This window comes from Pan paniscus, chromosome 1 (assembly GCF_029289425.2).
Source record: "Pan paniscus chromosome 1, NHGRI_mPanPan1-v2.0_pri, whole genome shotgun sequence".
In the NCBI taxonomy this organism is placed as follows: Eukaryota; Metazoa; Chordata; class Mammalia; order Primates; family Hominidae; genus Pan; species Pan paniscus.
In genome coordinates, this window is record NC_073249.2 from 43,640,602 (window position 1) to 43,665,944 (window position 25,343).

At 39.1% G+C, this 25,343-nt stretch overlaps 1 protein-coding gene across 2 annotated transcripts in view; it reads left to right on the forward strand.

The window, feature by feature from the left end:
* The window catches only part of NUCKS1 (nuclear casein kinase and cyclin dependent kinase substrate 1), a 37,188-nt gene extending 21,418 nt beyond the window's left edge, over positions 1–15,770 (forward strand). The window contains exons 3-7 of one of the 2 annotated variants that reach the window (XM_003822940.5): positions 1,161–1,266; positions 4,982–5,037; positions 8,312–8,464; positions 9,290–9,439; positions 10,487–15,770. In XM_003822940.5, coding sequence (XP_003822988.1) covers positions 1,161–1,266; positions 4,982–5,037; positions 8,312–8,464; positions 9,290–9,439; positions 10,487–10,686 — 665 coding nt within the window. In that variant the 3' untranslated portion in view covers positions 10,687–15,770. The remainder of the gene's footprint in view (positions 1–1,160; positions 1,267–4,981; positions 5,038–8,311; positions 8,465–9,289; positions 9,440–10,486) is intronic. The other variant, XM_008976547.4, reaches the window with a different exon arrangement.
* The last annotated feature ends 9,573 nt before the right edge of the window (positions 15,771–25,343 follow it).

Below are 25,343 nucleotides of genomic sequence, written 5' to 3' on the forward strand. Positions count from 1 at the left end.
AAAAAAAAATCCACTACAGCCAGGCACAGTGGCTCACGCCTATAATCCCAGCACTTTGCAGGGGAAAAAAAATCTCCGGCTGTTGCTACAATAAAACTTGTGCCTTGTATTATGTTTTTACATAATAAAGCAACTAAGATGAGAGTCTGTTTTGTGAAACAACTTATATTTGTGAACTAATTCATCAAGGAATGAGTGTTGTGTAGCTAAGTCTTAGCCATAAGAGGTTTTTTCAGAGTTGTCTCCTTAATCTCATTATTTTCCAGATATGTTTACTATTCTTTTTTCTTTATTTTTATTCTAACTTTTCTTTATAAAGATAATATGTGCCCTTTGGGAAGACTTAGAAAATACTGAAAGATATAAAGAAGAGAAAAAAAATAATATGTAGCACTAATTTTTATTAAATGCTTACTACATGTCAGGAATTGTTTCAAATGTTTGTATTTAATATTTACTTAGAATAATCTGTTAATGTGTGATATACTATTATTATTTCTATTTTGAGTATCTTGTTAATAAAAGGTATTTGAAAAATTCCTATCAATGCTTATATAATATCCCATAATGGAATTTATAATGTTTCTGACCACTTAATAATTGCTGACGCTCCAGACTACTTCCAGCATCTCGCCATCGTGTGTGTGTGTGCAAATGGTGCAGTAAACAGTTTTGGAAATAATTTCCTTTTAAGGTAGAGTCATTTTCATTAGTTTTATAGGGCTTTTGAAATTGGAGATATTTTCTTCAAGTGCAAGATTATGTTGTATTTAATGCTTTAGTTTAAAAGTAATTTGCTTAGTAATAGTAATTGTGTTTACTTCCTAAAATGTTTGTAATATAACCATATTACAATAATTTTCAAATAAGTGTGAAGATGTTGAAATCAAAAGGGGAGGGTATAAAATGATGAGAGAGGTTTAGCTATAGATAGATGAAATATATATCATAAGGACTAGAGGGTAATATGCAAAAACGAAGTGAAGGTGATAGGACTGCATTGGGAAATAATTTAGTTTTTTAAAGATGAAAGAAACTATTTGGGAAATCCTGCTCCTCTCACCATTTAAACAGCATGAGAGATAATTATGTCAGTAAATATAGTGGTGATTTTAACATGTAAAAATCATAGTTAATTAAGTTTGAAAAACACTGTTTAGATGAAGATTATGGAAGAGATTCGGGCCCTCCCACTAAGAAAATTCGATCATCTCCCCGAGAAGCTAAAAATAAGAGGCGATCTGGAAAGAATTCACAGGAAGATAGGTAAGAGGCATTGTTTTTCTGTTCCTGCTTACACTGTCACCACTCTGAGATGGGAGCAGTCTCTGATCTCTAAATTGTTGGAATCTCATATACTTTTGAAAAGTACTTACTGTCCACTTAATATTTTGCATATTTCATATTATCTCAGGCTGTGCTTGAGTATATAATTTGTTATCTAAGGTTAATACTGACACTTTCATTGTAGTGATAACAAAAAATAAGTGATATATCTCATTCAGTCACAAATCACTGGCACAATTATAACTAAAGCTTGTAGAATCTTAAGTTGTATAGCCTGCTGCATTTTGCTGTCTCATAATCAATTCTCCTTTGTTTAAATAATTTAACCATTTTGGAGAGTTTCTTTTCCCTTAGTTTTACAAATGAGTTGTGATTTTAACTATAATTTTGCCTCATAAGACCAGGATATTAGGAGTACATGGTGGCTCATGCTTGTAATCCCAGGACTTTGGGAGGCCTAGGTAGGAGGATCGCTTGAGCCCAGGAGTTTGAGACCAGCCTGGGCAATATAAGGAGACCACATCTCTACACAAAAATTTAAAAATTGGCCGGGAATGGTGGCACTTGCCTGTAGTCCCAGCTACTCAGGAGTCCGAGGCAGGAGGATCCTTTGAGCCCAGGAGTTCAAGGCTGCAGTGAGCTATGATTGCACCACTGCACTCCAGCCTAGGTGACAGAGCCAAGACTGTCTTGGGAAAAAAAAACAACAACAAGACGAGGATATTGTAATTTCTGCCTTGTTAGTAAAGTTATACACACTCTCACACTTGATGTAACATGAACTTGTTACACTTGGTGTAACAAGACCTTCTTGGTGATAATGGTGATTATAGTGATGATGATGGCTACTGTTTATTATGTGACAATCTGTATTATGTGTTTTACGTACACTATCATTTAATTCTTACATCATCTCTATTTGGGTAAATATTAACTTCTTAGAGGGGTTCTGTGATTTAACCAAAGTTATCCAGCAAATAGACAAACAGGTTATGAAACCATGTCTGTTGGACTCCGAAGTACATTGTTTAACCATTAGAGCTCTATACCGCTTCCAAATAATACTATTACAAATGAGCAGTTCAAATAAATGAAATATTTCTCACTACTTCTAAGAATCTTGGAGCACCAAAATCATTATTAAATTCATGTATTTACCTAGTAGTTTTATTTATGTTGACAACCTCTAATACTTTTTTTGCTGGAGCATTTCAGAAGTGTGCTTTTAAGGAAAAATAATACAGAATTATACTGTTGGGAAACAAGTCTTCTAGAGCTTCTTGGTATATGTCTAACATAGTTGTTGTTGTTTGTTTTTAATAGAGATGGGCTCTCGCCATGTTGCCCAGGCTAGTTTCAAACTCCTGGGCTCAAGCGATCCTCCCATCTCAGCGTCCCAAAGTGCAGGGATTATAGTGTGAGCCACCATGCCTGGCCTAAAACAGTTTTTTGTTTGTTTGTTTGTTTGTTTGTTTTTTGAGGCAGTCTCACTCTTGTCACCCAGGCTGGAGTGCAATGGTATGGTCTCAGCTCACTGCAACCTCCGCCTTCTGGGTTCAAGTGATTCTCTCGCCTCAGCCTCCCGAGTAGCTGGGACTACGGGCACCCACCACCACACCTGGCTAATTTTTGTATTTTTAGTAGAGACGGGGTTTCACAGTGTTGGCTAGGCTGGTCTTGAACTCCTGACCCCGTGATCAGCCCACCTCGGCCTCCCAAAGTGTTGGAATTACAGGCGTGAGCCACCCCGCCGGGCCAAACAGTTTTATATGGCAGCCCAACTCAGAACTATTTTTCATTATATTCATTATCTTATTTCTCCTAGGAAAGACCTGCTTTGTGGCATGTTATAATGTCTCATTGACATAATTAACATCTAGCTTACAGTTTTTCTTGTTGCAGTCATTTGATTTTATTATTCTGAGTGCTGGAAGGATTGAAATAAATACGGGTTTTATTGCTATCTGTATGCCTTGTGTATTTATTCTCAGACCAGTGCTCTGTTGATTTTTCTGTTTTCAAAGTTCAGCCTTCACTTAACTTTGCTGTAGTGGTGCTTAAAGATTAATGTAGTCTATAAACTCGATAAAAGAGCTGGAAAAAATAATATAATTCATCATTGTGTTAGAATTATGAATTTGGTGTTTATTTTGCATAAAAAACATTTATACAGAACAGTCACAGGTTTCAGAATTATAAAGTGTCTTGGACTCAGGTTGCTTAGTAAAGGAATATGTTTGGTCATTCTCTTTGCTTAGGAATCATGGGTTCAGTAATTTCTCATTTGAGTGTGGTCTAGATTATGGGGAATACCAAAAGTGATTTATAAGACCTGCTATTTGAGAAAGGAAAGCTTTGAAGGCAGTTGTTATGTGCGAGTTTTTGGTTTTTGTTCTTCAGAATTTTTCATGGAATCATAAAATTGTAGCATTGAAGAATACCAAGTGATTTGCCTAAGATCATACAACTAACTAATGACAAACAGACTACTAGGTGCTGGGTATGGTGGCTCACGCTTGTAATCCCAGCACTTTGGGATGCCAGGACAGGTGGATCACTTGAGCTCAGGAGTTCGTCACCAGCCTGGGCAACATGGTGAAACCCCATCTCTATTTTTAAAAATATGGAAATTAACAAAGAGAGATAGGATACTAGAATCCAGATTCTGGAGTTAAGACTTATGAAGACATAATGTGTTTGGTTGTAACTAAAAATTGTTTTTAAAAACTTTCCATTGAACTTTGAAGCTCCTTAACTTCTTATTTTACTTTGTGGAGTGATTTTGAGCTCATTTTATTTTCTTCATGGTACCACCAGGCAGGACTATATGTTGATGTTTCTGATGCAAAGAAATATTGGAAGGAAATATTAATAGGGGATAATTCAATCAATTTATTTTCCATTTTGTTCTAGGTAAATTTTTAGGCATATTATAAGTTAGGTAAGATAACTGAACTACATTTCCTTTTTTTTTTTGGGCGGGGGATGGAGTCTTGCTCTGTCACCCAAGCTGGAGTGCAGCGGTGCAATCTTAGCTCACTGCAACCTCTGCCTCCTGGGTTCAAGTGATTCTCCTCTCTCAGCCTCCCGAGTAGCTGAGATTACAACCATGCACCACCACGCCTGGCTAATATTTGTATTTTTAGTAGAGACAGGGTTTCACCATGTTAGCCAGGCTGGTCTTGAACTCCTGGCCTCCAGCGATCTGCCTACCTCAGCCACCCAAACTGCTGAGATTACAGGCGTGAGCCACCACGCCCGGACTACAGTTCCTTTTAATAATTTTAGATATTTTAGCAGTTTTTCTTGTGTATATTTAGTGATCTTTATTTGCCATCAACACTATGTATTTTTAGTGTTTTTATACTCTGCCTCTGTTCGAGAATATTTTTCTTATTAAATATTCTTGTGAACCAAGCTTTATCCATAGGTGAAAAAATTCCAGCCTGTGTTGAGACAGCTTCTTTTTTTCCTTTGAGTCTTTGGAAGCAGTGTTTTGTAACGTAAATAAAATTGTGCTTATTCACCAGCATCCCTGTAAATAAGGAAATAAAGTACTCCTTAGCATTTGTTTGAAGATTTTGTATAGAAGAGGTATTTTTCACTTCTTCTCAAGTCAGAAATCAGAGATCTATGTTCACTTAGATTTTGAGCTAAGACTTTTATGCATTTGCTTTTTTGCCTCCCTTTATAGTGAGGACTCAGAAGACAAAGATGTGAAGACCAAGAAGGATGATTCTCACTCAGCAGGTAGTAAACTATTTTAAATGTAAGAGGTATAATTATATTTATATATTATTTTATTAGATGTTTTAATAAGTGATTTCTATGCCAGGCACTGTTGCAAATCTGGGATTACAAAGACGTTTCCATCTTCAAAGAGCTCCTAATGATTCTCAGTCCTGGTGGCTTATTACAGTCATCTATGAATCTTTTTTAAAATGCATATTCTGGGTCCTGTCCCAAAATTTCTGATTAAATAGATCTAAGTGGGATGTTGGGGCTTGGTTTTCTTTAAGTATCTATACATTATTCTTATGCACAGTCAATATTGGAAATCATTTACATAAACAAAAGACATCAAACTAAATAGAATAATATATAAATATAAAACTTGGTAAAATAGGGGCATTAAAAGGGGGAGTGGTGGACTCTGGGTGGAAAAGCAAATGAAAGTTTCATTCCCACTCTTTTTAGTGGAGACATAGCCTTTTGAAACAGTAGCCATAGAGAAAGTTTTTTTTGTAAAAATTTTAACTTAAATTAATATGAATTAATGGGGAGTCTCCATGGCCAAATAAAATGTTCAGTCCTGATGATTCTACTTGTTGTTGGTATTTATTTTTAAATTCAATCTTCTAAGAATTGAGATTTTTAATCCATATTACTTCCAGCCACTTTAGTTTTGACCTACATTCCCTTGCTGTTGTCTCCCTGGATTTCCCTTTAAATGAGACTGCTGTTTAGCTAATACAAAGGGGAGAGACAAAGTTCTGCTAAATTCACTCTGCTTAGCTGTTTTGCTTTCCCTCCTATTCAAGTATACTATCTGGCTACCTAAGTTGAAAAGAAACTGTATTAATCTTTTGCACTATCTGGTGATCCTGTGATAATATAGTATATGCTTTCAGTCATTTGCCTTGTAAATCCTAGTTTGAATCTCTTACACTTGCTAGTTTATTGAGCACTTCTAGATAAATAACTCTGTACTAGTATTAAGCTAAGCTTCTACCAAGTGGGTTTAGTTTTGGGTCTGCCATGTCAGCTTTATTCTGTTTGTGTCTAGATGAGATTTTTAAAAGTGAAAGAGATGACTTGAACACTGACTATGGCAAGGCTCATGGGACTAGAAGTGTTTTCAGAAAAGGGCTATAGGTAGAGACTAAGGCAAATATGGTTTAGTCTAGAGGCAGTAGGCTGGCAGCCTACCCTTTAACCAAATTTATTCACAAGCACAACTGTGTTAAAAAATTTTTTTTAGGCTGAGCATGGTGGCTCCCACCCACCATCCCAGCACTTTGGGAAGCCAAGGTGGGTGGATCACCTGAGGTCAAGGGTTCAAGACCAGCCTGGCCAACATGGCAAAACCCTGTCTCTATCAAAAATACAAAAATTTGGCTGAGCCCGGAGGCTCATGCCTGTAATCCCAGCAATTTGGGAGGCCAAGGCAGGTGGATCACCTGAGGTCAGGAGTTTGAGACCAGCCTGGCCAACATGGCAAAACTCCTTCTCTACTAAAAATAAAAAAATTAGCCGGGTGTGGTGGCGGGTGCCTGTAATCCCAGCTACTTGGGAGGCTGAGGCAGGAGAATTACTTGAACCTGGGAGGCAGAGGTTGCATTGAGCTGAGATCCCACTGTTGTACTCCAGCCTAAGCAAGAAGAGCAAAACTCCATCTCAAAAAACAAACAAGCAAACAACAACAACAACAAGAAATTAGCCGGGCATGGCTGCATGTGCCTGGAGTCCCAGCTACTCGAGAGGATGAGACAAGAGAATAGCTTGAACCCAGGAGGCACAGGCTGCAGTGAGCCAAGATTGCGCCACTGCACTCCAATCTGGGCGACAGAGTGAGACTCCAAATTAAAAAAAAAAAAAAATTTTTTTTCATTAATAGACTCTAAGAATATGTGAAAGTAAATTTTTTATAGGCTTCTCCAAATGTCTTTCACTAATTAATCTAAATATGTATTTTAAAGATTTTCCAGCTGGGCACAGTGGCTCACGCCTGTAATCCCAGCACTTTGGGAGGCCAAGGAGGGTGGATCACCTGAGGTCGGGAGTTTGAGACCAGCCTGACCAACATGGTGAAACCCTGTCTCTACTAAAAATACAAAATTAGCCAGGAGTGGTGGCGCGCACCTGTAATCCCAGCTACTCGGGAGGCTGAGGCAGGAGAATCGCTTGAACCTGGGAGGTGAGGTTGCAGTGAGGCAAGATTGCGCTATTGCACTCCAGCCTGAGCAACAAGAGCAAAACTCCATCTCAAAAAAAAAAAAGGTTTTCCACAATCCCCTCTAAATTGAAATGGTCACAAGCCATTCATTGTAAAGGGTAACAGTTCGACATTATTTTAGGGTTTTCGTGTTTTATGTCTTAGAATAAAGATTATTGGAAGACATTCTTTCTCTCTCATACTATGTTAAGATATTTTTCTAACTTTAGCTTTCAAAAACAGTGAACATAGATTTGAATGTAATTGAGAATTTTAGAGCAAAGCAATGATGTAACTTTAAAGTATAGGAGTCATGTATTCATGCTTTAATTCAGCTTGGCTACTGCTTAAAATTACATGCCCTTGTTACTTTATATGTAATAGTGGGTACATAGTCTTGTCCAAGTTCATTCTTTGTGAATTTAGGTCCCCTTTATACATTTTGTAGAATTTTTTTTTTTTTTTTTATGTTGTGGGATACATGTGCAGGATGTGCAGGTTTGTTACATACGTAAATGTGTGCCATGGTGATTTGCTGCACCCATCAACCCATCACCTAGGTATTAAGCCCAGCATGCATTAGCTATTTTTTAATGCTCTCCCTCTCCATCCCCCCACCCTGCCCCCTCCCTCGCCACAGGCACCAGTGTGTGTTGTTCCCCTCCCTGTGTCCATGTGTTCTCATTGTTCAGCTCCCACTTATAAGCGAGAACATGCAGTGTTTGGTCTTTTGTGCCTGCATTAGTTTGCTGAGGATAATGGCCTCCAGCTCCATCCATGTCCCTGCAAAGAACATGATCTCCTTCCCTTTTCATGGCTGCATAGTATTCCATGGTGTGTATGTACCACATTTTCTTTATCCAGTCTATCATTGATGGGCATTTGAGTTGATTCCATCATTTTGCAGAAATGTTGAAGGATAGAATTTGCCCTTTTACAATGAAATAAAGCTGCAGATTATATCCTATATTGGCCACTATGTTGGCCTTTTCAGTCAGTTATGTTTTCAGTCAATTATTAATCTTTTGCACTATCTTGTCAAATACAAAATTTTTTAATCATTATATCATGGTAATTCTGATATTGCAGAGGATAGTGAAGATGAAAAAGAAGATCATAAAAATGTGCGCCAACAACGGCAGGCGGCGTCTAAAGCAGCTTCTAAACAGAGAGAGATGCTCATGGAAGATGTGGGCAGTGAGGAAGAACAAGAAGAGGAGGATGAGGCACCGTTCCAGGAGAGTATGTGAAGTTGTTTTGTGTACTTTGGTTGTTTGGTCATAATTGTAGTTTGTGACCTTGGTTACGTTGGCATTTTCTAGGATGCTAAATGTTACAACCAGTCCCTTAAATTGGGTAGATACTCCCTGTTAAAAGAGATGACTGTATTGGTTCCTGTTAATATTTTTAAAGGTTCAGAGATTCTCACCATTGCCCACCATTTGTAATGGTTGCACCCTTTATTTAATGATGTCTGTGTTCAAACACTGAATGAACAATTTGCTTAAGTAACAGTCACATTAGGCATTGTGATTGAGATTTGTATTTTACCCTGGTGGAGGAGGTTGTAGACCTCTTTTCACAGAAAAAAAACATGTTAATAATAAAATTTAGGTGTTTCACAGGTTATTCAGATTAGTTAATTCTATGTATTTTTGTTTTGTGTTTGGTTTTCTTGTTTCACTTATTCATAATTGGACCAAAAAGGCCCTGTCAGTTCAGTTTTGTTTCCCTGGTCTCAACCAGTACTACTTGGAAGTGATGGAACTACCAAAAGTTATTTGATAGTTTCAGTTTTTATTCAGATTAACTCTTACCCTTCCTGTTTTCAATCTACTTTTCAAACACATCACTCATGTAACTCTCTCATGTAAGGTGCATGCAAAATCCATTTGACAAATGAGGCCGGTGATGACTCCAGTCAAATTGGTAGTACAGCTCCAAATAGAATCCAAGGGTGTTTGACTCCCAAATCCCATCCTCTAGTCATTCTTAGCACTCTCTTCCTTTTTTACTTGGAAGGATGTGTACATTAAGTTAGATGTTGAAATTCTTCTTTCTTCTCAGAAGATTCCGGCAGCGATGAAGATTTCCTAATGGAAGATGATGACGATAGTGACTATGGCAGTTCGAAAAAGAAAAACAAAAAGATGGTTAAGAAGTCCAAACCTGAAAGAAAAGAAAAGAAAATGCCCAAACCCAGACTAAAGGCTACAGGTAATTTCTGCAGAAGTGAAATTAAATTTACTGCTTTAAAGATTTTGAGAACCATTATTTTCAATACAGAAATTCCTCATTAGGATTTGGCATTGGCCTGATGTTTAGCAGGAATACAAGAAATCTAAAAGGGTCTTGTATTCTGCAACTGGAAGTATCTCTTATTAATAAAGACACTAGCCTGTTTAAGAGTCTAGTGGGCTTAGCCATGTTCTTCAACTACTGCCAGTACTTGAGCAAGATTTCAGAATGATCTATTTGTTTCAGACACAGTGGTAGAAACACTGTATCATCATAGCTGTTACTGCTCTTTTTTCCTCACTGGTATCACAGTCTCAGCAGCCAGCAAAGACTTAATTGTGAAAATGCACAAACCTAGAGTAATACGTTTAAGTTCCACGTTCTGAACTCTACCCCATCCTCTGTGCTATCAGAATAAAACCACACTTGATGACATGAGTTGATTTTTTTCTGAGCCCTAATGGTTTCTCCTCGTTGGAGCTAGTTTGTTAACTAAATCAGAAATCAATTTGCTTTTTGTGTAGGTGGTTTTATTCTGTTAGGTAGAACTAGTCATTGTTAAACTTCTGTTTATCACTTCCTACTGTTAGGAATGATGGAACTATCAAATGTTATTTGATGGCTTTAGTTTCTGATCAGATTAATTCTTTTCCTTCCGTCTTTTTGACCTGCTTTTTATAAACAACTTTTATCATAAACAACTGTTAGTTTACCAAGCAATTAAGGATGTTGTGCATATTCTATAGCATGGTGCTTCTTCATTACAGGTATTACTGCTAACATCATAGAGTGTTGGTAAAAACTGATGGGAAATACTGCAGCATAGTGTAGTAACTTATGACCAGTTTAGAAACTGAGATAGATTTACCTAGGGATATATGTGCTCCCTCGTGCCCACCTTGGTTTTTAGTAAGTTGCATATTGTCTTTATAGATTTTATTCTTACAGATTGTTGTATTTTGTAGCTGACTTTTATTAAAGACATTTTTTTCTCTTCCCTTCCCCAAATTATTTTTCTATTTTCAGTGACGCCAAGTCCAGTGAAAGGCAAAGGGAAAGTGGGTCGCCCCACAGCTTCAAAGGCATCAAAGGAAAAGACTCCTTCTCCCAAAGAAGAAGATGAGGAACCGGAAAGCCCGCCAGAAAAGAAAACATCTACAAGCCCCCCACCCGAGAAATCTGGGGATGAAGGGTCTGAAGATGAAGCCCCTTCTGGGGAGGATTAAAAGTGATGATGGTCTGGGGAGAGATTTTATTAAAAAAAAAAGAAAAAAAAAGAAAAAAGAGGGAGGAAAAAAAAGAACCTACTTAAGATAGAACATGGTTTTGGCTATGGCTTGACTCATGGGCTTTCAGTGCTTTTTTCCATTTGTTGAAAGTAACATTTCTCTCTCTCTCTTTTTTTTTTTTTTTTTTTTTAAAGCAAACCATTGTATGTTTAAGTGTTTAAGTTACCTTTTTGTCTATTGGTCTCTTTGCCAGCCCTCCCCTTTCCCAATGAAAGCCATGTCAAATTAATCACTGGATTGACTGCTTCATCTTTTTATTTTTAATGAAAGGTGTACCACAGTTGTAAAGCAATAAGATTTGAGATGAACACTATTGAAACTTTGCTTTTTGCTAAAAAATAGCAAGTTGAATAGTAATCAAAAAACATAGAAAGATTTTAGTTCAAAATGATTGCTCCTTTCTCTACCTGGACTTTTAAAAAATCAATTGTCATCTAATATGAGTTTATTTGTCTATAGACACAAGTATCAATGTCTAAAAAAAATCATGACTTTAAACTTCCACTGATGAGGCAGGTAGGAGATAAAGATGAATTCTGAACTGTTACTAAAAGTACTCATTTTTTACCTTGTAGGGAGGGTGGGCAATGGGGTTACCTGACCTTATTTGAGGGTATGGGCTTTCTTTTTTATTTCATCACTTGTTATCTCAAAGAGACTCGGAGCCAGTGATCCTTTTATCCTGCTACAGTCTTTAGGGAGCTAAAAAAAAAAAAAAGCAGGGGCTGCCAAAACTCTTGATTTCATATTTCCTTCTCTAAATATATATGTATCCTGTTTTTTGGATAAAATTTTACCAAGAATCCAAAAAAAAAAAAGCCCTAGAATTTAATCAACAAGATCAGTCTACACGTCACAGTGGATTTCTTTTCAAACTGACAATGTTTAGGTTTTAAGCAAATAAAGTTCCAGTTAATGTGAAACTCAGTCACAGAGAGTTGAGATTTTTCCTTTATGAAATAGAATTGACATTCTTTTATGCTATAAATGTGCATTCAGGTCCCATTAACCATGCTCTGCTTTTATTTGGGGATAGAACATTTTCTTTTTCATATCCCGATCTTCCCATTTCTTCATAGAAATGTGATAAGAAGTACATCCCTGTGATCCTGCTGCTTCGTAGGGCACCACTGCACACCCTACCCCGAGTGCCGACCACCTCTGCTATAGGACACTATTTTCCTGGCCCTATTCTTCACTTACTTCCCATCCTGTCCTTGACTAGGAATATGTTAAATGCTGCTCCCATACAATTCAGTTAGCTCTTGTCTTTTTATTTGGTCCAACCCCTGCTTTACTGCTCATGCTGCTTAAAGCAGGAGGGACTAGAGAAACAAGGCATTTTAGGAGGCCTGTGTGCAGTTGAAAACCGACTTTTACACGCCTTATAAAAGCAGTCAGGAGATAGATCCATAGGTTTGATCCTTCACATCTGATACCAGGCGCTAATGGGAACAAGGTTTAAAGGGTCCTGGTATGCTAATAAATTGAAAAATTAGTGAAATTTAGACTTCTGCCTTTTTTTTCCTGCCTTTTAATCTAGATTTGCTTCCTCAATATCCTACTTTGTGGTTTACTAGGAACATGCTTACTCTGATTTTTTTTTAAAAAACACACAGTGGCAGAGTCATTTCACTATTGCACTGTGTGTTAAAGAATGAATAAGGAGTTTTCAGTTACGTGGCCAAAAATACAGGACTTGAACATAAATAGCAGTTGGATCATTCTCTTTCATGACGGTTAAATTCAGAGGTGTGAACTTTGTAATGAGGGTGTTAAAGATTAATCTATTTGCCTAAATGGGTTTGTTCAGGTATCCATTTTTAACAAAGAAGTTTGTGTTCATATAGTAAAAGACCTATCAGTGTTTCCACCATGCACTTCTATTTTTTAGGAGTTTATAATTTTAAGTCTTACATTCCTATAACATTTGGGCTTTTCTTAGGTTATGTTTCGTGAAGATTTGGGGGGAGGGCTCTTTTAAAACTTCAGCCTCAGTTGTTTAACAGTCTCTTTAATATATTAATCTGCACTAACATCTCTGTGATATACGCACATATTTTAGAGGTAATCATGTCTTCTAGATTACTTGCGTGCATTTGATTGGGCTTCTTGTTTAGAGTCCCTTTTAAAATTAATTCATTAGATTGAAAGATGTATTCTATATTTCTGATAGACTGGACAGAAGGATCTGTGTCCCCAAGTGAGACAGGCTCTGAATAACCTTTGTTTTCTCCACTTTTTATTGATGATTTAAAACACTCTAGTCTTCCCCTCAAATCATGCATGCAAATAGGAGGACAGTGGTGGTGACTCAACTGGATACAGGTGCTCAATAGTCAGGCTTGATAGTGATGTCAGGACGCATTACAAGCTGTAAGCCAATACTGACTGGCCATTGGCACCATCCTTGACTAACCTTCCTCTTTTTCTCTAGTGTGCCTATGGTGAAATGGCAATAGCATTCACTGTCGTATTTTGCAGTGCTCAGGAAGTGGGACGTTAACTTTGAAGGTGCTTGTTTGTATTAGCTCTGCTAGGTTTACCTCTACAACGTAGATTTCGGCAGCTATGCTGACTGACACTACATTCTAGTTCTTAAGATTTTTTTTCCAGATCCCCCCTTCCCCAGCTAGACATACGTAGCATACTTTCATCTTATTCAATCTTTCTGTAACCTGCTGCTGCTTTTAGTCCTTCTCACCTCAGATCGGAATCAATGGAGTGGGCCCAGAGGATACATTTTAATTCCAGTAATGGTAGGTAGATTTGTCCTGTTTTCTAAAACATCTCCTCATTTCATATTTCCACTCCATATTGATTCCATAAGGGAAAATTAATGGGTGTTTCCTCCTTTAGGGAGGTAATGCAAAGAGTGTGGACATCTAATCTTGAGGAACAGTAGTTGATTTCCCTTGAAGGAGCTTACATATTGACTGTTTTCACAATAACCTGTTTGCCCCAGTTCAATCCTCAGTTTAATACTTAATTTGGTACTGGCTCAAATAGCATTTTCTTACAGATAACAAATCAAGAGTGAAATTTGAGGTTATACTCCAGTAAAGTTTTTAACACTTGTGAATATGGTCAGCTAGACTAAACTTGACTTTTTTTTTTTTAATGGCTTTTTTATCTGTGAACATTCAGATAAGTGGATTTTCAAGTACTGGTTGGGGATGGGAATCGTGCTTTTCTTTAAACTTCAGTTTACGAGATGCTTTGAGAGCGTTCGGCAAAAGCAGAAATAAATATCAGGAGCAACGGGGAAAGCTTTATAAAAGATCATGGTGGCCATCGTTGCAGCTTTGAAGAATGAGTGCTGGCTTGAACAGTTCTTTGCCTGCATCATTGGTAGCTGCACTGAAAAGAAAAAACTTTCACCTTAAGAATTTGAAAAGGAAGAAACCTGGGCTCTGGTCTTCATGGCATTTAGACTGAGATACTTAAACAGAACAGAAGTAATACGCATTTCCTGCCACAGGATAGGGAAAATGTAACAAGCTGGTTGCTCTTGAGGTTAGAAAATTGTCTGTTTCTCTGTGGATGAAGCTGGATTTACTTGAAAATGGAGAGTTGGCTTATTGTTTGAATATTGGGACATCAAGCTATCTATAGCCAAGTTTCAGTCGCAACCAGTTTTCCCTTTGTCTGGGGTAAATTCGATACAAAATGATTCTTTTTGAATCCTGAATCCGTAAATTACACTTTTTTTTTTTCAAATTCACAAAATTCACAGTGGTGCTGACTGTGTAATAACCACTATTGGGAAACATCCCGTAAACCTGCCTGTTGCCATGCCAATGGAGTGACTGAACTGGTGACATCTGTTTGAGCATGCTTTGTGTGGCTGGTAGAATGCCACCGTTGTGCATACACTTTGTACATCAGGGGTGAAGGGAGGGTTTTCTAGATTATTGGGGGAGGGTAAAATTGGGATTTTTTTGTTGTTCCTTTTTTGATGGGGTGTGGGGGTATAGTACTCAGCTTATGCCCTAAAATAACATGTATAAAAACCCCTGAAGTATTGTGTGGGTGTGTATGTGTGAGTGTGTGTTTGTATATGTCTGGCAATTAAAGCTTTGTCTTCTGGAACTTAGTGAATTCTTTTCTCTTTTTCCTCCAGAAGTATTTGTTACAAGATTTGTAAATAAGAGCTCTACTTAGTTTGTTTACCATGAACATGTTGCAGTAAACCTTATGCATCTAATTCCTACAAGGTTAAAGAAAGGCTTTTAGACTTGCCAGGTTAAGCAACAGCCAAGTTCTCAGTAATTGTTTGCCTTGATTTATCTTTTAGACTTCATTTTGCCTGCTCTAAAACTCCCAGTCTTCCTTGATTTTAGTCCTTAATCTTTTATGTTCTGAGCAGGAAGGGTAAAAGACAGGAACCTGCTTCACTGTATTAACTAGTCCATGGGCTGAGACCGGGGCATCTCTTTTCTTCATACTGCAATGTTGCTAGATACATGATCAGACACCAGAGGGTTGGGCATTCTTGCAATACCTTAACAGTGCTGAAATCTGCAGCATGGTACTAAGGAAGTTAAAGTTTGAATGTAACCACTTTATTTAAAAGGTTTTTTTCTTTAATTTAAATGAAATGGGGTTGAAGTGAACATGATTTTGTTGACCATGTTCGTGAATTATAGATGCAACATGCATTGGTAGAATCGTGTGATGGTCTTTTGTGATACTTAATTTTTACATATCCCAGTCTCTGTATGTATCTGCATAGACAAAGAAAAAACAAACTCCTGCTTTGCTTTTATTGAAGGGTTTCCAGGACTGCGTGTCTGCTCCTGAGCTCTGTTTTAAGTATGTGTATCCTTTGCTTGTATTTTGTATTAAAAAAATAAGAAAAAGAACCCTTTATTGTTGAGCATGTTGGCATTGTCCCCTTTATTTTTTTCTCTTTTTGGGACATATGAAGCAAGTTATTCTTTTTCTGTATCTTTTTTCTTTTGTAAACTTTTGTTTTGTTTTGTTTAAAAATGGCTTTATAAAAGGGCTTTTATAACCCAGATGTGTGCTCTGTGTACTTCTTGTAACACTTTAAAGCAAACACACTAACTTACACAGCTTTGTTAATCAGCTCCCAGTTTAGCCTGACTTTGGGGGAACTTATTTCCCTAATAAATTATTTAGAAACTTTAACAGTGACCATCCCTGTTGTTGGTAAAAGATAAGCATGTCTTGGTTCAAAAGTTAGTACCTCAGGATGGAATCAAGAAGCAGTAGACTTACCAGTTTGATTAATTAAGGGAGCACTGGACTGGGTGCATAAGGATTCTTAATTAGCATTTTTTTCTCATGTTTACATCCAAGGTTATGAAGTGTTGTGGAAAGCAAAGTTTAACAATCATATATAATAAAAGATAATGTTTATACTCACAAAACACACTTGCATTCAATTCCAAATACCCATAAGAACTACACTGAATTTTGAATTAAAGATTACTTCTTAGGTGGAGAATGTGGTACACGATCCCTCTTTAGAACTGGGCTGATATTGTAGCTATTAGGGCTTTTTTCTTTTTAACTTTTCCTCTTGTTTACATACTTGCCTTGTCAGCCAAATACTATAATTGAAATGCAAATTTGGCTTTGAAATTATATGCTTTGTGCATCCTGTTATCCGTCAGTGACTAACTTTTTAAATTTTTTTTTCTTTTTTCTTTTTTTTTTTTTTTTGAGACGGAGTCTTGCTCTTGTCGCCCAGGCTGGAGTGCAATGACATGATCTCAGCTCACTGCAAACTCCACCTCCCGGGTTCAAGTGATTCTCCTGCCTCAGCCTCCCAAGTAGCTGGGATTACAGGCATACACCACCACACCTGGCTAATTTTTGTATTTTTAGTACAGACGGGGTTTCACTATGTTGGCCAGGCTGGTCTTGAACTCCTGATCTCAAGTGATCTGCCCACCTTGGCCTCCCAAAGTTCTAGGATTATAGGCGTGAGCCACCCCTCCCGGCCATTTTTTTCTTTTTCGGAGATATGAGAGTCTTGCTATGTTGCCTGGGCTGGTCTCAAATTCCTGGACTAAAGGGATCCTCCTGCTTCAGCTTCCCCAGTAGCTCAGATTACAGGTGCAGGCACACTGCCCACATACATTTATTTCTTAATATAATGAGTTGTCTCAGGTTAAAGTTGAATTTGGATGAGCATTAACCATCTACTTTTCCTCATAATCCTTAAGTATTTTATGGATAACATAGACAATTTTATGTTTCAGGACAGTGCTGAAGAAATGCAGTCTGATTTAAAGGATTTCAAAAACCAACAAGTGGATAAACAGATGAAGAGAGGTTAAAACACACTTGGAGCTACCTAGACTCCTGTCCATGAACATCGGTATACAGTACTACACTGTAGTTGTGCAACACAGATTACCTCATTTAATTTTTCCAACAACTGTGAGATCGGCAAGTGTTTGTTCTTCCAATATTGTAAAGAATAACCTGGTTCAGGTAAGATGAGGTTTTATGTGGTACCTGATGTAGCTAGTATGTAGTACAACAAGGGTTTGAATCAGTGCTGTGTGCTTTAAGTTATCACAGTTGTTCGTTCTAAAGCCAGCTCCCTTTGGTATACATGGGTCCCTTAAGCCTTCTTCCTGGTATTGAGCTTTTGAGCATTTTGCTGTTCTCTCACATCTCGCAGTAACAGTGATACTTGAACCAGTCCAATGAGTTACATCAAAGATTTAATGGGGAAAGTCGGAAACTTCAATGAGTAAGGAGATTTCTCATTGAATACTTCGGTTTGCTTGAAAATCCTGGTGACCCCTAGACACAAAGCCTCAAATTATTTAAAAGCTTTTATTTTCTGATTATGTCTCATGATAGTGACTGTTGAGGAAAATGTTCGTCATGTTGACTATATAGCAGTTACAGTCTGCCAGTAGAGGGCAGTGTTTGTCCTCCATAGATAGTGGAATGCTTGCTCTCCCCATCTCATTTTTAGATACTATCAGACTAGGCTCAGGACATTTTTAGATACTGTCGGCTAGGCTCAGTTGATATTCTGCAAGTGTATCGACACCTTGCCACTTACTTGGGTTATCGAAGCCCTGTGATCAGTGTACCCAGTTAACATCCTAATGTATGTAGCAGCAATCTTTTCTGAATTTTAAATAGGAAGTAGAATTTCTTGATTCATGCACATCTGTCCTCTTGTGTTGTTCCCTCTTTACATCTCCTAAGCCTATGTGGATAACATCCCAAAATAAAAGTGCAGACTGAAATTTCAAAATGCAGCTGTGAACTCTTTGCCCTATTTTGAAACAGGTGTTGTCTTTGAAATTGCCTTCCAGCTCAAAAGCCTTGTTTCTTGTACAAGCAGCACTGATATGTGTTCACACACAACAAATACTTAGATTTGTTTTCAAGGTAATGTGGTAGTTTGTGTTCCTTTATCTTGATGACATGCTTCTCTTTTCCTCCATTATCTTAATAGAATAGATAGGTACTCATTTTGACATGCTTTGGCTGGGTCACCACCAAGAGAAATCAGTATTATTCATGGGTGTGCCCCCTGGTTCAATAGTAAACCCTGCACAAATATTGTGAAATAAATGCTGTGTTAATTCTGGGGTCAGGGAGTGAGAGGGTACAGCCAGAGTTCCCATCCTAATAAAGCAAATAATTACTTTAAAATATGATAACAAAATGTTGGAAATAATTGTTTGCCTTGATTTAGCAGTAAGCTGGCACCCAGAAGGGATTTGTTTAAAAATCTAACTTTAAGGAACAGGTTGATCAAGGAAGAGTACACATATATATTATTATTGGTAATGTTTTAGCTATTAAATTGAATACACAAACCCTTTTATTAGAATGTGTAAGACCACCTCCTTGGCTGATGTACAATGCAATGTGTGTAATAGTTATACTTTTTCCATCTTGGGAAGAAATACAAATACACAGTCTATATGTAGTCAGGGCTCTCCTGATTATAAGAGATTAGGGTAGATGGGTAAAGTAAGGCTCTGAAGGAGATAGAAAGTCATTGATCCAAGAAAAATGATAGCCTAAATTTTAGGATATGATAACTACCAATTTGGTAACCCTAGCTGATTGGTTATCTGGTAAGAAGTGTCTCATCCATAAAGAACTGAACGTGTGTAGTAATATAATTAACAAAAAATAAGGTGCAGTGGCTCACACCTGTAATCTCAACATTTTCAGAAGCTGAGGCAGGAGGATTGCTTGAGGCCAGGAGTTCATACCAGCCTGGAAAACAGTGAGATCCTGTCTCTACAAAAACAAAATAAACAAGTTAGCTGGGTATAGTGGCATGCACCTGTAATCCCAGCTACTGGGGAGGCTTAGGAGGAAGAATCACCTGAGCCCAGGAGTTCAAGGCTGCAGTGAGCTATGGTCGCACCACTGCACTCCAGCCTGGGTGACAGAATGAGACCCTGTCTCTTAAAAGATAAAAAGAAATAACGAAAAATAGATTGTGAAACACTGGTGTTTACCAAGAAGTGTGTAGACAGTGACCCACACTGGATCCTCATTTTGTGGCTATAAATTGGGTCTCTTGTGGTTCACTAATTCAGCCTAGAGGAATACAAATACTAAACACTTTAAAAATATCGTTTTACTTCTAAGGTAATCAGGAATAATGATATAGCTAAGCTCTTTTATAAGGCACTAAATGTCTTTAGGAATCAAAGACTCAATGGACGTTCTGTTTAGACCTTGGAACATAATCTGGGGCTTCAGTAACCTGACTTCAAATCTAATGCATGCCACATCTCAGTTACAAACCCCAAGCTCCCCCTGTTTTGTCTTTTCCTCCCGCTTCTGACCTAATTAACCCCATCTTTCTTTTCCTTCTTGTGTGTGTGTATGTGTGCGTGTGTGTGTGTGTGTGTGTGTATGAACAGTTAGTTTCCATGGGGTTAGTGTTTTTGAGGCAAAAATATTGTTTATACATCAACTAGATAGCCCTAGAGGTGGATGGGGAACCAGCTGTTCGGTAGAGAGCCACACAGTTGGCCTGAGTACAAGATAAATAGCATTCCTAAGCTCTATTGTAGGGAATGCTGGTGTGACTTGAAGTACACAGGATATACACAGTATCTAGTTCAAAAGAGTGGTTTTTGTGCTAAACCTTATAAAATCACCAGTCCTGGGCCATTGGCAAAGCAAGTCAGTCCTTTTCTCACCTTGCTTTCCTTCTTTCTCTTGCCATGCACTTAAGGGAAGCAGTAAGACCTCTAATATTTAGCTCTTGGGCTACTCTTCTCTAGAAGTCAACACCATTGCACAGTCACTGTGCAATGAGAGAAGCAGATGGCTCTCTCTCTGGGAGAGCTAAGTCTAAGTAAGGACACACTAATAATACCAGACAGTGGAAACAGGAGTTCTTAGAGCATGTGTTGCTTCCACAGGTCACCTCTGAATTAGCCAGCAATATTTATTGACAATGAAAATTGTGGTGACTATATTCCACCAAAAATTGGGATCTGTGCTACAATGAAGAGTTCTTTCATATTCCTCAACAGAAAAAACAGTTTAAGGTATAGTTTGGTTCTCATGATATTGGCATGTCTGGATACTTCTATGGTTTAAGGGACTGAAGCAGACAATGTTGAAAACTGGAGTATTCCAGGTAATGTATGTGAATAGTATAAAAAGTGCAACAGGTGTTCCACAGCAGAGTTCAGAACAACACATTGTGCTAACTATAGCATGAGTAGTCATTTGTTTTATTTGAACCCCCAATCACTTTTCCTTGTCTGGCGACCTGCTTTGGAGAAGCTATGTGGCTGGTTGCAGATGAAGTCAGATCAATCGGCAGGGTGATCTTGGGCAAGTCAGCTTATCCGCCTACCTCCCACTCTGCTCGTTTCTTCTTTTTATATAATGAGGATTATAAGGGACTGATTCTCCTCTGCTTCAAAGGGACATTATGGGGCCGGGCACTGTGGCTCATGCCTGTAATCCCAGCACTTTGGGAGACAAAGGCAGGCGGATCGCCTGAGATCAGGAGTTCGAGACCAGCCTGGCCAACATGGTGAAACCTGTCTTCTACTAAAAATACAAAAATTAGCTAGGCGTGGTGGCAGGCGCCTGTAATCCCAACTACTTGGGAGGCTGAGGCATGAGAATTGCTTGAACCCGGGAGATGGAAGTTGCAGTGAGCCAAGATTGCGCCATTGCACTCCAGCCTGGGTGACAAAGCGAGAGTCCGTCTAAAAAAAACAAAAAAAACCCAAAAGGACATTATGAGAATAAGTGAGGCCATGGGTACTTAATGCCTGGAACATAGGCTGTCTATGCACATATGTTGCTATTGGCACTGTAGACCAACTAGCCTCAAACAAAAGCAGCGATGTACCTCCAGGCAAGGTTTATGGGGGCTGAAAACCTCATTCCTGCAGAACTGAAATCCTTTTAGCTTTGTCTCTGAAGTATAAATGAGTTATTTATTAGTAAGAACACTAACTCTTGCAGAAAGGTAAACTTTAACCAGCTCACAGTATAGGATGGTTTTAGAGGGGAGGGAAGAGTGACAGTAACTTCCAAGTCACCTGCACTAGTAAAAGTTTTGTTTTGTTTTGTTTTTTCCCAGTGTACGTACACAGAATTATTGATTGGATCTTGAATGCTTCTTTAGCTTCTCCTAGGAAAAAAAGAATTTTATCCAATGGTTTCAAACTGTATTTCTAGTTATGGGATATATATTACAAGTGAGAGAACATTCATTTTGGACTGGAAACCTAATTACAAATACTTGTCAATAGCATATTTTCAGTCTATGAAATCATCCTGTTTTTGTGTCCTTGATCTTTCAAGTTCAATACCAGAAAGGAAGCCACAAAACTTACTGGAGCCATGATTGGGGACAGAATCCTGGGGCTCAGCTGGGCTGTTTTACTGATGAAATGTGACATCCTGTGTTCTCACAATACTGAAGTCTCACTAGAATGCTTTTTGTGGGTGGCCCCTATCATGAGACCCTTACATAGACTGATAACATTTTGGCAATTGAACCCCAGGGACAAGCTATAAGATAGACACCGCCCTCATCCCCCGCAAATTCTCTTCAATCTTTGGGGAAGAAAGGCCCAATTTCAACATAGTGAAGAGGCCCTTTTTAAAAGTTTGATTTATCTAAGTTGAGTAACAGACTGTATAAATACTGAAATTTTGGTCAGGAGCCTGTTATCTTGTAATACCCTCTTCCTCTAGATTGCTAAGATCATCATTTGTGCTTCTTGGATTGATAAGATAACTCTCAGAAGTCTGAAGTTCCTCTTGTCATGTTATCTTGCTGAAGGAGATAGAACTAGTCATTTGGCTTTGGTAAAATTTTCACTTGTCTCAACCCAATTTCTATCACTGAGTTCTGTTAACGTGCATGACGCATGCTTCTCCCTCATTAGGCCTTTTGGACAAGTGTCAGCATTTAAGGTCGTGAGAACTGGATTTTGTTCCCTCTGAAGAGTATGATATTAAGAAAACTTAGCTAAAAACTAGGATAGCATTCTTTCCCCAGGCTTCGCTTTCACAACATTCTTGTGGAGTCAGAATGCTAACTTAGTTGGAGATAAACATAGGCAAGGCCAATTCTCACTCTGAAGGTGTTCAATGGTGAAGGAGTAGAGTGAGAAATAAGCACCTCTGCTTCTGGAGCCCCCTGTGTCTACCTACTTGACAAGCCAAGTTAGTTCTTGTTATGTCAGTCAGACTTGCACAGGAAGTTTCTTTGTTTTGGGTTTTTTGCTCTTGATTTTTCCTGTTTTACCATAAATTTTTTTTTTTTTTTTTTTGAGACAGAGTCTCACTCTGTCTCCCAGGAATGGAGTGCAGTGGTGCCATCTCGACTCACTGCAAGCTCCGCTTCCCGGGTTCACGCCATTCTCCTGCTTCAGCCTCCCGACTAGCTGGGACTACAGGCGCCCGCCACCACGCCCAGCTAATTTTTTGTGTTTTTAGTAGATACGGGGTTTCACCGTGTTAGACAGGATGGTCTCAATCTCCTGACCTCGTGATCCACCCGCCTCGGCCTCCCAAAGTGCTGGGATTACTGGCGTGAGGAACCACGCTCGGCCTTACCATAAGATTCTTAATTGAGAAACACGTATTCATTTTCTAATCAATATGACTGAAGAGAGGAGAGAGGCTAATAAGTAAATGCAACTGTTATACATATTGAGAAGCAAGGTATTAAGAATTCTACAATTTGAGGCTGGGGCGGTGGCTCACGCCTGTAATCCCAACACTTTGGGAGGCCGAGGTGGGCGGATCATGAGGTCAGGAGATCGAGACCATCCTGGCTAACACGGTGAAACCCCGTCTCTACTAAAAATACAAAAAAATTAGCCGGGCGTGGTGGCGGGCGCCTGTAGTCCCACCTACTCGCGAGGCTGAGGCGGGAGAATGGCGTGAAACCAGGAGGCGGAGCTTGCAGTGAGCCGAGATCGCACCACTGCACTCCAGCCTGGGCGACAGAGCCAGACTACGTCTCAAAAATAAAAATAAAAAAGAATTATGCAATTTGATATTCTTTGATTGCCCATAGAAAAGTGCTTTAAATCAGTGGTTCTCGAAATGTGGTCCCCGGATGGACCAGCAGTCTCAGCATCAGCTGGTAGCTTGTTCAAAATGCAAACTCTTGGGTCCCACCCCCAATCCATTAAATCAGAAACTCGGGATGAGACTTCGCAGTTTGGATTTAACAAGCCCTCCAGTTGATTCTGAGGCACACTAAGGTTTGACAACCACTGCTGGTTTAAGTCATACCGAAGGGGCACACTAAGGTTTGACAACCACTGCTGGTTTAAGTCATACCGAAGGGGCACACTAAGGTTTGACAACCACTGCTGGTTTAAGTCATGCCGAAGGATCAGCTGGACTAAATTCTTATTCTTTCCTTCTTGGAAACGGCAACTTGGCCGGAGTGATGTTATTGAGACAGACCAATTATTGCACTGGGTTTGGTTTAACAACAATAACTAAATCCTATGGTTCCATCCTCATTTGCCATTCCTGGAAATAATTTTCTTCATTCTTGGATGTTTCATCCCTCTGATGGAGTCACTAGAGATGGAACTGACCTTTTCCTCTTCCATGAATTCCACCATCAGATGCCTCTTCAAGCAGCTCCACTTTTTATCTTGTGACTTAAGAATCCTGGGTGCATTTGGACTTCCTATAGATTCAGGCCTTGGGTTTTTTTTCCTTCCTCTTTCTGAAAAGAAAACCGGATCCTGAAAATGTCTTTGACAAACCACAGATGTTTATGTTCAAGAGAGGAGCTAAGAGAACATATACAGTATCAGCCTTTAATAATCTACCTCTTACCCTGGAAAAACTGTGGCTCTTGTACTTTCTCCAACACTGTCTTAGTAGTAACTGCAGCTCCCCTTTATTGAGGGCTTACTATGTTCAAGGCATCCTCTTGAGCACTTATCCTGCCTTTTATCATTGAATCCTCACCACAGTCCCATGAGATACAGGTAATATTACTGTCCCCAATCTACAGAGAAAGAAACAGAGGTCTAGAGATGGTTAAGCAACAAAGCCTGACAACCACAACTGTTTGCAACCTTTTTATTGACTAAGGTCAGCACTGATTGGCTGCATTTTGCTTGCCTTCGCTTGTTTCCCAGAATATAGAGCCTCCAGCAGAAGCATCAGGGAGCAGTGAATTGACCAAAAATAGATGAAAAGAGAAACAGTGGGAAAAACTCTAGACAGAAAGTCAGGGACCTAGGTCTGAGTTCTGGCTCTCTGCTAACCAGCTGGGTCTTTGGGAACACAATCTCTCTGAGTCTCAGTTTCTGAGACTGTTAACCAGGTCAGTAACATCTACTTCTCAGGGTTGTAGTAAGGATCATACATGAAACTGCCTGGCAAAAGGCCTTGCAGTAATATCTTCACCCTGGAAGATAAGAAGTTAATAGGACATCAGTAGCAGAAACAAGGAGCAGCCTTGGTTGCTGAGCCACCGTACCTTTCATTCTTGCTGCCGAGGGACGTTCCCTGTCTCCGTATTTTCTCTGGAGAGTGGGATGATGGTGCAAACTGGGTAAATAAGGGGAAAGGAGGGCAGGTTGGAATCCTACCATCCACCATGTCTCAGCGCTCCTGCGTCCCTCTGTGCCTCCCTGGGTGCCTTGCTTCAGACACTATCTGTTAACTTATACTTGTTCTGTGAACTATCTGGCAAACAGCACACTTCTTATGACATTCTGATACTTGTGGATGGAGCCAGGCAGAGGTCTCTGTTGGAATGCCCTAACATTCAGAAGGGCAACAATCAGGTCGGCCTCACAACATTCTCTTGGCTGGTCAGATCTCCCTGGTTAGGTGGTGGGTGGAGGGCATGATGGAAATGATAGGTAACTAGTACCCCTTGTGAGACACTGAATGTAGAAGCTCTACCCTAGGAAATGGGACCATAATAATAAGAGCTGGGCAGAGGGATGGGTTGGGAGTACGGTGAGCTCCCTCTTAGGCCTCTCTCTCTAATGCTGCAGTGGATTCCTAAAAAGGAGGGAAGGGCAGGTGGTGGGCAGGTGAGATGCAGAATAACCCCACACAGCTTTCTTGTTCCTTTTCCCTTGCTCCCTTGGTGC